Source organism: Ammospiza caudacuta, chromosome 1 (assembly GCF_027887145.1).
Source record: "Ammospiza caudacuta isolate bAmmCau1 chromosome 1, bAmmCau1.pri, whole genome shotgun sequence".
NCBI classification, from domain to species: Eukaryota; Metazoa; Chordata; class Aves; order Passeriformes; family Passerellidae; genus Ammospiza; species Ammospiza caudacuta.
Genome location: NC_080593.1, coordinates 107308539 through 107323972, shown reverse-complemented (window position 1 = coordinate 107323972; position 15434 = coordinate 107308539). Strand labels below are relative to the sequence as shown.

The following is a 15434-nucleotide window of genomic DNA, read 5'->3' as shown; positions in this document are numbered from 1 at the left end:
CTACACAGGAATTTCAGAGAGGAACTGCCTTTCACCTACAGCTCCTGTAGCTACCTGGTTCCTGCCAATGACTCACACCTGCCAGGAAGGAGACTTTTAGCCCTGCAGTCTGCTTCTCCCCGGGTCTCTTCAGCTAAATGCATCATCACCCCGAGAGAAAAAAAGGAAACATTTGTTCCCTGAGTCATCGAGTTGCTGTAACACACAGGCACACTTCAACCTGGGCCACTTACTGGGGTTCTCATCCCAGCATGCCAGCTTGTAAAAAAGAGCCTCGGAGTGCTCATGGCAATGAATAAGAAAGGCAGAAAGAAGCCCAAGAGTCTCACCCTGGGGACTTGTTACTGACCTCCAGCATACATGCTGGGTCCCCCCAAGTAACTGCTGCAGCCAATCTGCTGTGGAGTATCTCAGGCACTTTTGGGGCTTGGGTTGTTGTTGTTGTTTAATTTTCATTCCAACAGAAGAAAAGGAAAAATTTGCTAAGCAGATAGTGGTTCTTCATTAGCAAGCATCTCTTCCTCTTAAGGATCCAATTTTCCTGTCTCATTCCTTCTACTGGAGATGCAAAAATCAGCTTCTCCCTTCTTCCCAGGATAGTGAGACTTTTTGAATCTGCTGAAAGGAGGAAAATCGGAGCCCTGAGCTGTCTCAGCCGCTCCTCCAGTTCCTTAAATATTCTGTATATGTAGTGATTAGAAAGCCACTGGTTTAAATGAGCTTCCCGTGTGGCCTGTCTGAGGCATTCTGCGGCTCGAGCGGTGCCTGCAAGGTTAATTACCGGTGAAATGTTAAGCAGCTCCTGCCTTTTGGTTGTCTGTCACCACTTCCTTGCCCAGATGAGATGTCTGATAACAAGGAGGGCAGAGTGGGAAGCGTGTTTGCATGTCAAAGGGGCCTGTAAAACCCGCGTGCTGGTAGGACCGCTGGGATGGAGTTTGGGATCAGGAGCCCAATCGTGTAACTGTGCAGCCCGCCCTAAAGCTGCGGTTTCACAAGCAGCTGTCAATGGTAACAGCTCCCTCATGCCAAAAGGGGAAGGCTTGCGCTTCTTCCTCCCCGTCTTTCCTTATCCTGATTCCAGTCACACGGTCCTCAGCCTTTCTTACTCTGGCAGAATATGACAGTTTTTCCACTGGCTTTGTTTGTTTGGGGTTTTTTTGCTAGCTCAGGAGCAAATTTGCATGTCTAAGGGGGCTCCCTCAGGTGCTAGATGGAGGCTGACATGGTTAAGGAGCTGGAGAACGCTGCTGGGAGTGGGCAAAGGAAGTGGAGAAAATAATAGGAGAAGCTTCCACTCTCTGGTGACATTCATCTCCCAAAGCTGCAGCCCAACAGGATATTCTCTGCAATTAGTGGAGTGATCCATTATCAGCTGAGTTATTCCGTGAAAAAAGGCATAACCTAGAAACAAGTAATTTTTCACATAGCTTCAGACAAGAGTCACTCCAGCAGTATTACTGCAGTGGTAAATAAACACGGCTAAATTAACAAAGGGGTTAAATCTTCTGGAGTTAAATCTGTCCTAGCTCATATACTCCCCTTATGTGACTGTAGTTTCTCCTCCCTCCCCAGGTTCCCCAGTTCAACAACAATTCATGCCCAAGCACTCCTGTTTATATTCACCACAACCTCCAAGGAGAGTAATTTTCTGTAAAGTTTGTGTGCTTTCAACAACGGCATTTGCTAGCAAGTTAACACTGACATCAGTGCTTCAGAATGCTGCCACCTTCTGTGGAAAACTGGAAAATTACTGATATTCTTCTATCCCGTAAAATAAGTTTCTCCAAATTTTGCAATTTATTGCTTTATAAGAATGTCTGCTACTTTACTATTTCCCTGCTGTACAGCAATTTATTTCATGGAAGGATGGAAGAAAATCTAAGTTTAGTTGCTTCATGTTCCTAAGAAAGAGACATGGGAAAACATAAGTTTAAATTCATAAAGATAATGGTAACATTAAAAAAAGCTTTTATCATCCTTCAGGAAATTTACATGCAGGCTAGTGATTAAAATATCCTTCATCTGGAAAATATTCTGTCGTTTACTGAAGGAGAGCAGGAGACCACATGTGGCTGCGTTCATTGTAAAGTCACAGCAGATTATCATGCATTAAAGAGGAGCTGCTACAGGGAGTTATAAATAACATCTCCTCCTATCAGCTTTTAAAAAAAACTACAGCTGCTGAAAATTCCCATTTATCCAGTACAAACTGTGCTTCAGCGAAGTGTGTCCAGAAAGAGGACTTATCAAGGAAAGCAGTTCTGTGTTCCAGCTGACAAAGAGACAGAAAACTTTACAAGCAAAACAGAGTGTCTCCAGGTAAATTTGATATTTAAATAAACAAATTTATGCTAGTTGGAAACTTGACAGCAATTTCCAACAATCCCATAAATGTGATAACAATAGAAATCACTAAAATGTTTTGAAGATTATAAAACAGACCTAGAATGCTTATTATAAAAACAAAAATAGCCCTTTTTAAAATATTTCAAGCATTAACAAATGAATATTTACAGAACCAAATAATAAAATACTTCCGTGGTCTCCTTTAGATCAGTGAACTGTAACCAGAAAATGTGAAGGAAATCAGAAATCTCTCTGAGAAACCCTGTCACACACTACCTTTTCCTCTAAAACTTTTCATGGCTTTTGGCTGCGGTTCATCACACTGTTCTCCAGTGGTGTATACACATCACCACTAGGTGAATTCACAGTCAAATAAACTGAGGCTGTGTCTGTACTGGCAAGTACAGACTGATAGGAGTGGGCATGCAGAGCAAAGATACCAAATGTTGAGATCTTGACACACTTATGTGCATTTCAGGTAGGACCTGCTCCAGGTTACCCCTAGGAAGGTAATATGGATGGAGCACACTAGGTATGCATGAGGTACCTCTGCATCACTATTCTAGATAGGATCAGCAGCTCACTTCTGAAGGGAATCCTCTGATGGCTCCCACTTACCATCCAGGGTCTTGGAGTGTACATAATGGATTCCTTTTGAAGGAAACAAAACCCACAGTTACACCTCCAGAACACACTCAATATATTCAAACTCCAGTTGTCACTGCATCCATAGCGACAAAAGCTGGACTGCCACATCAGAGGTGTGGATGTCAGATCTTCAGCTTTTTCTTCAGAACTTCTCATACTTGCCAGTGCAGACAACAAGCTCAGACACATAAATATCCTGAGGCAAAGAAGCCATGACATAAGGTTTGGTGAGGTGTTTACACCTGTCACAAGTGTAGCAAGGACTGAAATATCCTAGACCATGGCAAAAATCACAAATAGGTGGTTATGCTATAGAGTGAGTTGTGAAACATGGTGCAGAATACACAGAATTGAGCTAGCTGGCACTTTCAGAGTTACTGCCGGACTTAGGAAAGCAAAGCCAGTTGGACAAATGGAGTCAAAAGGGCAGCTCACTGAGTGAATTCAGTGCTCTGGAGAGAGGAGTGGACACGGTGCAGGACCAAGTCACACCCAAGAGCCCTCTTTAATATTCCAGACACAGACAAGCATCCATCCTGCTTTACACCTAAGTGACATACACTGACACAGTGACACACCTATACCAAAGGGGCTGGCAGCTGTCTGGACAACTGCACAGCTGAGCAGCAGCTGAGTAACCTATTTCAAAGGTGTCTGCAAACATAATCGTGAGAAGGGGCCCACAAACACTAAGGAAACGCTGCTGGAAGCACATCTGCTGTAATACCACCAGGAACTTGGTGGGACTAGAATCACAGAAATACGGAATCGGTCAAGTTGGAAAAGACCACAGAGGGTCATGTGGTCCAACCTTCCTGCCCAAGCAGGGTTATCCTAGAGCACATGGCACAGAATTGTGCCCAGACGGTTCCTGAATATCTCCAGTGAGGGGGACTCCACAAGCTCTCTGGGCAATCTATCCCAGTCCACAGTCATCCACACAGTAAAGCTCTTCCTCAGCTCATGTGGAGCTTCCTGTGCATCAGTTTCTACCCCTTGCCTCATGTCCTACTGCTTAGAACCACCGAGGAGAGCCTGCTCCATCCTCTTGACACCCTTTGGATATTTATACACATTGATGAAGCCCCTTCCCAGATGACTATTTAGCTACGGCTGCCAGCTGTGAGGTGTCAGCCCCTGACACAGCACAGGCCGCCACCGCAATCACTTTGTCCCCACTGGCCCCGCAACACATGGGCGCTGCTTTTCCCCTTTGTTTTTAGCGCAAGGACGAGGCTCGGGTGCCCAACAGTGTGAGCAGGCTGAGCCACTGGGACATTGCTGCCAGAAAGGGAGCTTAAACATCACCTGGTTGCAACCCCCTTGCCGTGGGCATGGACACCTCCTAATAGACCAGGAGGTGCTGGTCTATTAGGTTGCTCAGAGCTCCATCCAGCCCGGCCCTGAACACTTCCAGGGATGGGGCATCCACAGCTTCTCTGGGCAAGCTGTTCCAGTGCCTCGCATTAAAGAATTTCTTCCCAATACCTAACCTAAACCTACTCTCTCTCAGTTTGAAGCTATTCCCCCTAGTCCTGTTAATAGGCGCTCTTGTAAAGCCCCTCCAGTCCTTAGATGCGTGTTTTAATTAGTCCCGTCTCTGCATTCCTTACTGGTCCCACACGGCAGCCCGCCCACAGGCGGCTGCGCATGCGCGAACCCCGCCGCTTCCCGCCCTGCCCGTTCCGACTCCCGCCGGAAGATGCTCCATCCCCGCTGGGGGAGGCTGGGCCGGCGGCGGGCGGGGCGCGGCGCGCCGGGGCGGGCGGGACGGGGCGGTGCCGCGGCGGTGCCGCGGCGGTGCCCGGCTGTGGGCGGGTTCGAGGCTCGGGCTCGCCGCCTCCGCCAGCGCCGGCACGTCGCTGACACCCTCGCGAGGTAAGCGGCCGCTGGCAGACCGTGGGGTGGGAGAGGGGGCGCTGAGGAAGTTGCTCTCCTCCACACTCCCCCCACCTTCACCCCACCCGTGTCCCGCCGGGTCCCGTCACCCCCGGCTGCCCCGTGCCCGCTGCCCCCCGCGCCCCCGTCCGGGGCCGAGAGCCCGGCGGCGGCTCCTCCTCGGGCCTGCCCGCCGCTGTCGCGGGGGAGCGGGCTTGCCGTGCCCGCTCGGGAGCGGGGAGCCGTGGCGGGCGCCCGGCCTTATCCCAGCACCCCCGCCCTGCCCCCGGCGGCCCTGGCCGGGCCGCGGGAGCTCCCGGCCGGGAGTGGGGTCCCGCCGCCAGGCCCTGCCCCGGGAGGGCTGTCACCGCGGGGCGGCTGACACCGGGCCACGCTTGGAGGCCTTCCCTTCCCTTCCCTTCCCTTCCCTTCCCTTCCCTTCCCTTCCCTTCCCTTCCCTTCCCTTCCCTTCCCTTCCCTTCGTCCTGAGTTGTGCTGAAGGGGCTGCCAGGCGCTGCCTTGGCCCTCAGCCGGGACCGCTCAGGTTCGAGAGCCCCGCGCCCTGTCCAGCTGGTGGGCAACCTGCCTCAGCCCCTGCTCTAAAGACTGCAAGCTGTGCGGCTCGCGTTTCTCTGATTTGTTCGTTTGTTGGTTTGGATTTTTTGGGTTTGTTTTCGGGTTCCCCCCCCCCGCCCCCCCCCCCGTACTTCTTGCACCAGTCCTTTCTTTGCTCGCGTTCTAGTTTGTTCCTGCACTTCTGTGTCTTCCCTGGTTTCCATAATCCGGCTTTTACTCGAGGGTGACTTCTCCAGGGCAGAGACTGCCAGTTCTGGAATGTCTGGAAAAGACTTTGCTCTGTTGTACAAAGTATTAGCAGGAAAGAAATTAACGTTCAAGAGCTCCGTGGGAGGAGAGTGTATTTTTTAGTCGCCTGAGAAGGAGTACCAGCGAGGGAAGTTCTGTACTTTCTGTTTTGTACTTCTGAGTCTTCTGCGAGTGTGCCATGTCATGTCTGGAAAAATGCAAAGACGGTCCAGGTGTATGCAGTGTCATGATATTCTCAGATTCTGAGGGTCGGTGTTGTTCTCTAAGAGACCAAGGACCTGTTCAACCGCTGGGGCTGCTGTTTTCAGGACGAGTGACCATTCTGCATCTCTGATGGGTTTCCTTTGACTGGTGGAAACGCATAGACTTGGGAGATGTCATGAGCTATTAGAATGTAGGCATGCAATTCTACCACCTACTCCTTAGGGAGAGAAATGAAAGTAGCACTACAGAAAGTGCTGTTAGAGATTGCTTTCTTGGGTAGAACTAAAAAAATTATACCTCAAAGATGGGTTGTTTATCATGTGTCTTCTTTAAAGGAAAAAGAAGACAGCACTGGTATCTGGAATCTGAGTTTTTCACCAGCTTTTTGACAAAATTAGCAGTTTTTCATGGTTAGAAATGCTTTCATAAGTGAATAAATGAAAATGAGGTTAAGGACAATATAAAGTCTAAAGAAAAGAAAAAATGCAGTTGTTTGCTTTTTCCTTTTGGATAATGATGAGTTATTAAAAGGAGCTTAACATAAATATCTTTAAAGTTGTTGGGGAAAGACATTTGTCAATACTGAAGTTGTACTCTGGTTATAATGAACTGGAAGTGTCTGGTCTGTGTTACAAAACTGGTGAATTGTTCATGTTTGACCTTAAAAATGTGTCATATTTAGCATCAGTTAAGATTTGAAAAGCAATGTAGTTTTATAGAAATCTGTATATAATCCTTAAGTCTGTCAGTGACAAAATTTAATAGGTAATTTGTGATTGAAAAAGGTGATGTGGAAGTTCTGACCCCTGAATCTTCCAGTAAACTTTATTTTATGAAGTTTTTAGTGAAACTTTATTGAACAATTATTACTTATATAATAATACAATAACGGTGTCTTTAAATAAGGGAACTGAAGAGTTTCACAAGTCAGAAATGTATATGAAAGAGATGATCAGCCAAATCTGTGAAGATATTTTTGTCAAGAATCTCTGTTAGCTCTCAGACTCTTGTGCAGAGTAACTTCTGCATCGTTAACATCATTTCAGTTCTCATGAAAACATTGTCTTTAACTGCCCAAGGCAAATGTCTCTAACAATGCTATTTTCTAGCCTTTCCATCTCTGATTTGTAGCTTAAGTCATATTAGAAGGAACAGTTGTAGGTGGTTGCTGATGTCTGTGAAGTTCTGTTGTAGCAGCCACAAAACTTGGTAACTGAGTCTAATGGATTTATTCCCTGTTGCTGTGAAGCATGGGATTGACAGCAGTCCCACGTTTTTTGCCAGCTCTGAAAGAGAGCAGCACACTATTTTCTGGAGAAGGGTGAAAGACTGAGAAACTTCCTTTTGAATTGTACTGTTACTTGCCACGTTTCAAAAGGTAAAAGGACAGCACTTAAGAGAGCAAAGTGCCAAAAATTGTTGGCTATGGTAATAAAAAATAAAATTTGTCTGTTGTTTTTTGTTGGTTCTTGGTTTGGGGTTTTTTTTTAGCTCCTTATCAATGAAACTCTAAAGCTAAGCATTGTTTGAGGGGATGGAAGAGGGTGGAAATGCAGTCTTGAATAGGAAGTTATGAAGTATTTAGTGCATGAACATTTTCTGTTCTTCATAGGTGGCATGAAACATCCTGTTTGCAAGCATATGCATAAGGAATGCTCTTGTCACACCTTGATAAGTTACTTTGGCCTAAACATCGATTGCCTCTTGTAAAAACCTGTAAGTAAAATGAGTGTCATTTGATTTGAGATTGCTTTAATGATTTACTTTCTGATCACAGCATGATGTGGCTGTAAAAGGAAAGTGAATATATAAAAAATGAAAATATATGATATTTGGGAAAGAGTCTCAATGCTGAGTTGCTTGTTTTTTTGCAGAAATGGCAGCTCAGAAAAGGAAGTCTACGTTAGTAGAACCTTCTGCTAAACGTCCAAAGCTGGACAAGAACAGCAAACCCTCTTTGTCAAAGAAGGAAAAAGAAGTGTCGGATACAAAACATGGCTCAAATAAATCAAAGCCCAGTCAGTGTGCAGCGCAGGAGAAAGCTGTGCTCAAAACCTCTGTCAAACCAAACAGGTCAGTGACAAAAAATTACATAATTCTGCATTATCTTGATAGACTACATTAGTGCAGAAACAATCTAAGCAGAGGGAATCTGAGTTAAAGATTCAGTAAATAGTTAAATAGTGCTAGAAGGGAGATCAGATTTAAATCAGTATGTATGCTGACTGCTACACGATTTTTCCCTGGAACCATCTAAGTGCCTTGAAATCCAGAAAGACCTCTTTCAAAAAAGTTTTTGAAGCACAAATAAATCTAATATTATCTATCTATATATGTAACTAATTCTTCATTTGCAAGTCACAAGTGTCAGTGATTAAAAACTGGTAGAAATGTTAAAAAGCATTTAGCTGGGGTTCATAGTTCAGTTTTGCCATGCATAAAAAACATTAAATACAACACTTAAGCGTAACTAGATGGAAGTGAATGCCTTTTTGGGATAATTCTTGAGCAAATTATTCCAAAAATACTGAAAGTATAAGATCTAGTGTTTTTAAAAAGAAAAGAAAGAGGCAGAAGAGGAATGAAAACAATCTTACAACAGATTGTACTTTCTGGATGCTGAAAAAAAATATTATTTGACTCTTTCAGTAATAACACCAATGAACCTGAAGTAGGAACATGCATGACTACAAGATCATCAGCACTCAACTCAAATAATAAAACAATACCTAGCAAAACAGTGCAACAGCAGCAACCTAAATCTGCAAAAAATAAGGAGGTATGCCAGAAGAAATCTGTGCAAGAAATTCCTAAGTCAAAATGCTTAATTGCACCAAACGAGCCAGTAATGAGGAGATCACAGAGACTGCAGCAGTTAACACATGTGCATGTTCCAGTAAGATCCCTGCGCAGCAGAGAAGTTAAAGAAGAAAACGTTCCAGTAGTTAAGCACAGTAGCCAGGCAAAAAAACACACTCACAGCGTTGCAGCAAAACCACTGAAATCTGCTGGAGGGAAAACGGAACAGAAAAACACAAAGATAAAGCCAAACAATACAAACAAGGATAAAGAGATACGTGTAGGAGTGACCAGCTCTCTGAAAGAGAAAAAATGTAAAGCAGACAATAAAAAGGATAATTCCAGTAGCTTTCAACAAAATGTTCAAGGATCCTCGTCATGTCCTGCTGAGAGTCTTGAGGAAGTCAAGAAAGACCAAACGGGCTCTGTGTCTCCCAATTCTAGCAACACAAAGAAAGTGGAAACTGATTCTCTTAAGCCAAATTCTACAGCATATAAGGAAAAGCAACAGACACATCAGAACATAAAACCCAGTACAAAACCAAAAAATACTTCACAGCCATCTGTAAGTGACACAAATGTGGCTGATCAACCAGAGAATGATGCAAAATCCAAAAGGGTGAGCATCCTTGAACTTTGTGAAGAAATTGCAGGTGAGATTGAGTCAGATACAGTAGAAGTGAGAAAAGACTCCCCTAATGCAGAGGATAGCAAAGCAGAAGAAAAGCACGATGACACACAGTTACAGCAAAGTGAAATGCTTACTCAGAAAGAACCCAGTCAAAGTACTCAGTGCAAACGGTTTTTCCCTAGCAAAAAAGCCATGCCTGTCAAATGCACTCTGAATGGCAGAAATAACTCCTCAAACAAAAACTCTAAATGGACCAAAATTAAATTGCTGAAAGCTAGTAATGTGAAGCAAAGTAATTCAAATTTTCCAAATGTCCCCAGGCTTCCTTTTTTAAAAGATTTCCCTGAGGTTTCAGAGGCAAGTCAAATGGCTGCAGAAGCAGAGCTTTCAAAGGCACAAGGCAAGCTGTCAACAGGACTCTTTGAGAATGAAAGTACAACTTGTGCACAGGAGAAATCACATCCTTCATCTGAAAGAGCTGAAGCTAAAGAAGTAACATTAGAAACAAAGCAGCCCACAAGGAAAGGTGCAGCAAATGGTCTGTTGCCTAACTTGACAAAACATTTATGTGAGCCAAGACCAGATGAGGTAAGTTATTTTAATTATGGTGTATAGTGGGAGGGTGTTCTAAATCTATTCTGTTTTCTGAGAATCCCATGCTCAGAATTGTTTGAACAATGGCTTTCTTTTACAGTAACTTAAAATTTTCTAATGTATTAGAGATTTACTGCTGTGTTGTTATAGACGGGTGATAGTAAGCTGAAAAATTAATTGATTCCACCCTCCTAGATTCTGTTGTTAACTAAATGATGATCAATAAAATTTTGTGCTGGAGCCAAAGGTTGTATGGATTCATATGGACGCTTCAGCTTCTCTAGCAGTTGTGTTTTGCAAAGCTGTATTACACCTTTGGAGTAAATGAACTTGTTTTCCTCTCATTTCCTTATCGGAATGTGTTTCTACTAAAATTTAGGATTTTAAGGATAACTGTTCTATAGAAAATATTTTACAAGCTTATATATAAAATGAAAAAGATTTTTTTCTAAATTAATATCACAAACTTCAGTATAGACTAGCTAATAAGTTGCATTTTGTCTGCTTAAATTAACATAAAACTGATGCTTTATAATACTTAGTTCAATTAGAAGTTTTATGGTTAAAGGCATTGGATAATTTGGACATTTTTTAATTTAATGTTTTCTCTTTTGCTTAGAACTTTCGATTACATTTGGAATCGAGTCCGGAAAGTTCTCCTGTAAAGTGTGTTACAGCTCCTAGACCACCAAAACAATTGAAAAAAGAACCCAGAGAAAGTGAACCTCAAGGTAACTGTCTACTGCAGATCTCTCCACTTGGTTTGATCAGTTCTGTAGGAAGGATAAGTCTCCCATTAAGAGGAATGGTTCGCAGAGTAAGGCTTAGCTGGTGCAGAACTAAACTTCAGGAGCTGCAACTTTTGACCACGGGGTTTTGTGTTCCTTTGTGTCACACCCAGGGCCACTTGAGCAGCACTGAAATGCACTTTCTTCTCTGGGCTGTGGAGTAGGAAAGAGGAGAAACCCAACCAAATTCTTTCCTTTTCCATGTAATAAAGCAGTAAAACTTGCGTGTTTCTGTTGGCTTCTTCTCTTGGCTTGGTTTTTGTTAATTCTCTGCTCTGTTTCCTTTGAATAAGTATCTACATTTGTTTCTTCTAAATTTTTCTACTTGATCTTAACCAGATTATTGATTGGGTAATCACTCTCCTGTTTTTATTATTTCTTCATTTATCAGCATGTGAATGCAGCTTGTAAAAGTTTATGATGAGTGTGATGTCAATATTTTGACTGAAGTACATTTGACTAAGAAATATTGTCAATAAATCACTAAGTTGTCTCTTAATTTTTTTTTTTTCTATTCTTAGTGGTGAGGGGTTTGTTCTGGGATTTTCATGTATTTTTTAAATCTGACCCTGCACTGTGCACTGTTTTATTATTTAGCTTTACCAAATAGTTGGAGTTTTTTGCCTGTCATTGTAGGACACTTTTGAAGAGTGACTATTCTTAATTTCTGTTACAGAATTTAAAAAAAAAATTTATTTCTTTTGCTGTTTTTGATTGTTTCTTTTCCTTAAGTGTGCTAGAATATGCCTCAGATGGGGGGAATACTGTACATTTATGATTCTAATAAAATACAGACAGCTATTTATATGTGTGTCAGCGTAAACATATTTAAACTCCTGTGTAGTTTACTGCTGGCTTTGTTTAGCTTCTGGCAAACTGTCCTGCAGAACTGCTGTCAAAATGTTGGAGAAAAATGCCTTTTTTCTAAATATACTTGGAGAAACATACGAATACTGCCTCAAACTTGAATATTTTTTATTGGCCATGAACAGATTGCAAAATTGTTTTGAATATGTTTTTTGAAATCGCTGTTTGTGTAACTCAAATTTCTTTTGCAACTAAAAACTTCATTATAAAGTTATAATCTGATTAATTGCAGATTTGGCTCCCACACAGTTGATGCAAACTTCAGCAACAGGTCAAACTTCTGAATCTGAGAACAGGTATGGTATTTAATACATTATAAAATTACAGTAACCTTGTATGGATAGACTTAGGAGAGAATTCATTATAAAGCAGTTTTCTCTTAGCCTCAGTTTTCAGTTTCAAATAAGTGACTTGTCCTTTGTAAAAACAGACTTTCATTTTATCCCATTGTTTAAGCATGTTTTTAGTTTGCTAAGAAAATAATCAAGATATTTGTAGCTGCACATTTATTTCAAAAAGTATTATTTAACAGAGTTGGAAAAACGTTTATAGTGGTCTCTTCCTCAAATCAGATGAGAACCAGGGACTCGGGGAAGGATTTGCCATGTGATTTTCATGTACTGAATTACTTCACTTATATCTGGAGGAGTTTTTCTTTTCCTTGTACTATGGAAGTGTTGTACGTGTGAATTTTTTTAGGTGAGGAGGCGGGGGTTTAATTCCGAATTTTGTGATTGCTATGAAAGGAAGGTGTCAGCAGCCATTTTAAAAAGAAAAAGTTCTTAGTGCTGAATTTGTCTTACAATTCAAGTTTGTATTTTAGCCTTAATCACATTGACTGCTACCATTTTTGAGCAGTTCTGACATAGGCTCTGGTTTTAGCCAATTACAAGCTTAAGACAAAAATTTCTTTGTACTTGATACCTTGAGCAGCAGAAGTGGCCAGTGTGTTATTACTGTTTTCTATATTCATAATGGGGACAAGAAGAAATGTTTCAGGTAATTTTCAGTACACCTCTCTGAGGCCAGATTAACAATTCTGACTAACCAGCTTTTGTACATGTTCCTGCTTCTGTGGAACTTGACAGAAGATGGTTGACAAGGTAGATGCAAACTAGTTAAATGAGTGGTTTAAAATGTATTGATAAGCACTGCAATAACTTTGATTTTTTTTTTTTACTTTTATTCTCAACTGCCAAACAGGTTTATGGTATATACTTACATTTATTACCATTATGACCTGAACGAGCTCGTATTGCTTTACTGTTATCTGGATATATATTTTAATTCTGAGACCTTTCTTGCCCTGCTTCCTGTATGATATCCAACACTTAAGCCATCATTCTTCCTGTGGTAATCCCACCATAAAATAGAGTAATCTGTTACCTGTGTGCATATCTACCTTGTAGCTCTCTTTAGGGCTTTGTAGGAAAAGGCAAACTTTGACGTAGCTACATAAGGCAAATTTTAGGGCACAGGAGTGGAATAAAAAAATTACCCCTGTGTAATGATTTCGCACAAAATGTTGTTTTAAAAATGTCTGGCAAGAGTTAATTTTTTTAAAAGCTCACTGGATTAACCTGCTGCCTGTGCTACAGGAGGTGCCACAATTAAATTTGTTCAGAAGCAGAAAAATATGTCAATACCTAGTTGAAGTTTGTGTATTTTTGTGTGTGCTTTGCTTTGGCAATCTCTACGAATTTTATCCAAACCTGGAACAAATGTCACTTTTTTCCCCCTGAATATAGGAGCAAGTTCATAGAATGGTTTTGGTGATAGTTTATTCTATTTTCCAGTGTTTCTTTCAGCTGTGACAAGGAGAGGTTTAAACTGAGTAAGATTGCAGTGCTACCGATGCATTTATTCCTTGGGTCTTCCTCCCTTCACTGCCACCTGTTAGAAGAGGATAAGTTTGAATTGTAGGGATTTGACATCTGACTTAGATTTGTGAGAATATATTTACATGGTCTCCTTTAGCAGCCTGATGTATGATACTTAAATCTTACTTTGGAAATACATAGCATTAGGCACCATCAGTCATGCTCTGATAGTGCCTCTTTTAAATGCTGGTGTTAATGTTGAGGCCAGCCTACGCACCTGATAATAAATTTTTTTTTCAGAAACAAAAAAACCCTTGTAATTAGGCTAGTTGCAAACTGTGTTTTTGATTAATCCTTTTTTTTCCTTGTTTTTCCATTTGATTTGCACATTAAAATATACCAGGACTGTATTTTATTTAATTAATTTGGATTTGCATCTTGGTAGAGTTTGTGCTAATCACAACGTTTTGAGTATCTAGCATGACGTGTATAAGCAGTTCCATTTTTAACATGAAATATATTTGTATTTCAAGGGCTCCATTGTCGAATCCTTCATTAGCATCAAAATGCACTAACTTGCCATCATCGGAGGAACCTATTCAGAAGCTAAAAGAAGCAGGAAAAGATGGTGATAAGCAGCTGATCACAGTAAGTAATACCCTTTTAGAAAGGCTTAGAGCTTCTTGAAGAAATTACCTCTGAATTTGCCGTGCTGTGGTTTAATGAACTTGTCTAAAAATCATTACTTATACATACTACTTACAACTTGTCTAAAAATCATTACTTATACATACTACTTATCACTGTTGTAAATGACTTGTAAAAGTAGAACCTGTACTAGATTGCCATTCAGTGTTGATGGGAAAATGGTGTCAGCAAGCCTTAATGTTTTAGATTTCTTGTTAAAATAAATTTCTGCAATTTTTAAATAGAGTGGTTTTTCATTGAAAATAGGGAAGGGAGAATGAATATGCCTTTACTTATGTGTAAATTCTCAGTTTCTTAAAATTTCAGAATTATAGGGGGAGGTGCATCTGGCAGATTGTGTGCAGAATTAGCATCAATAGATTTGTTCCTGTGTCATTTAAGTGTCAGTTCTTCTGAGACCAACCTGAAGATTTCCCAGTGCATGCACTTTTTTTACCATACAATTTAACCAGTAGTACCAGTTGGGTTATTTATTCTTACCCTTTTGGCTATTGGCTACAAAATACAGGTAACAAGAAGACATGAAATGAGAAGGGAGTGACACAGTTGTTTTGTCATCGTGTAGGATCACACAACTTCATTGTGAGACAGTTGGGAGTTTTTGATTTTGTTTTGGTTTGTGTTTTCAATTATGCCCATAATCCTTGAGAAATGAAGAGTTAGAGAGGGAGAGGAATCCAGGCCATTAGGAAGGAAGGAGTTTTCTTATGAAATTATACCTCTAACATATATTATTGGAGGTGTTACTAAGTTGTTCTTTATACACATGAAAATATTAACTGAAATAGAACCAAATTAATTCTGAACAGTCTGTTATTTCCATAGTGAGGTATTTTAAAATCAGAGCTTCTAAGATCTAAAGTGATAAATATATCCTCCAGTTATCTGATGTTATACAAATCTAGGCATGTGAATGCCCAGCCACAGGATAACTGAACTGTATCTAACATTTAAGAAGTGTTTAAATTACTGCCTTTTTGAAATCTATTTTACCAACAGAATTAAAATGAATTATTAAATATCTTAACTGCATTAAAAGAATTTTCAGAATATCCGTTTTCATTTCTGTGAAACTAACTTAATTTTTACTCATACAGTGATAGAACTTGGCTGAGAAGTTGCTAGGATCTTTGACATGAAGAAATACAGAACTTCCTGCTTGGCTACTGAAGAGGGCTTGTGTAGCTCTTTGCAGTGTTTATTATACAAAGAGATTTTTTTGCAAGTTACTGATTATGCTGGTAGTATCCTTATCTTCAGCTAGAATTAGGAGCGTAATTTTTTCTTCAGGTATACAACAATAAAAGCTATTTACCAAGCAAA

General features: G+C 41.1%; 1 protein-coding gene across 1 annotated transcript in view; it reads left to right on the top strand.

Moving 5' to 3' along the window:
• Positions 1-4831: 4831 nt before the first annotated feature.
• The window catches only part of ESCO1 (establishment of sister chromatid cohesion N-acetyltransferase 1), a 32758-nt gene continuing 22155 nt past the window's right edge, over positions 4832-15434 (top strand). The window contains exons 1-7 of the mRNA XM_058808837.1: positions 4832-4875; positions 7517-7620; positions 7779-7977; positions 8554-9922; positions 10548-10659; positions 11816-11879; positions 13937-14051. Coding sequence (XP_058664820.1) covers positions 7781-7977; positions 8554-9922; positions 10548-10659; positions 11816-11879; positions 13937-14051 — 1857 coding nt within the window. The 5' untranslated portion in view covers positions 4832-4875; positions 7517-7620; positions 7779-7780. The remainder of the gene's footprint in view (positions 4876-7516; positions 7621-7778; positions 7978-8553; positions 9923-10547; positions 10660-11815; positions 11880-13936; positions 14052-15434) is intronic.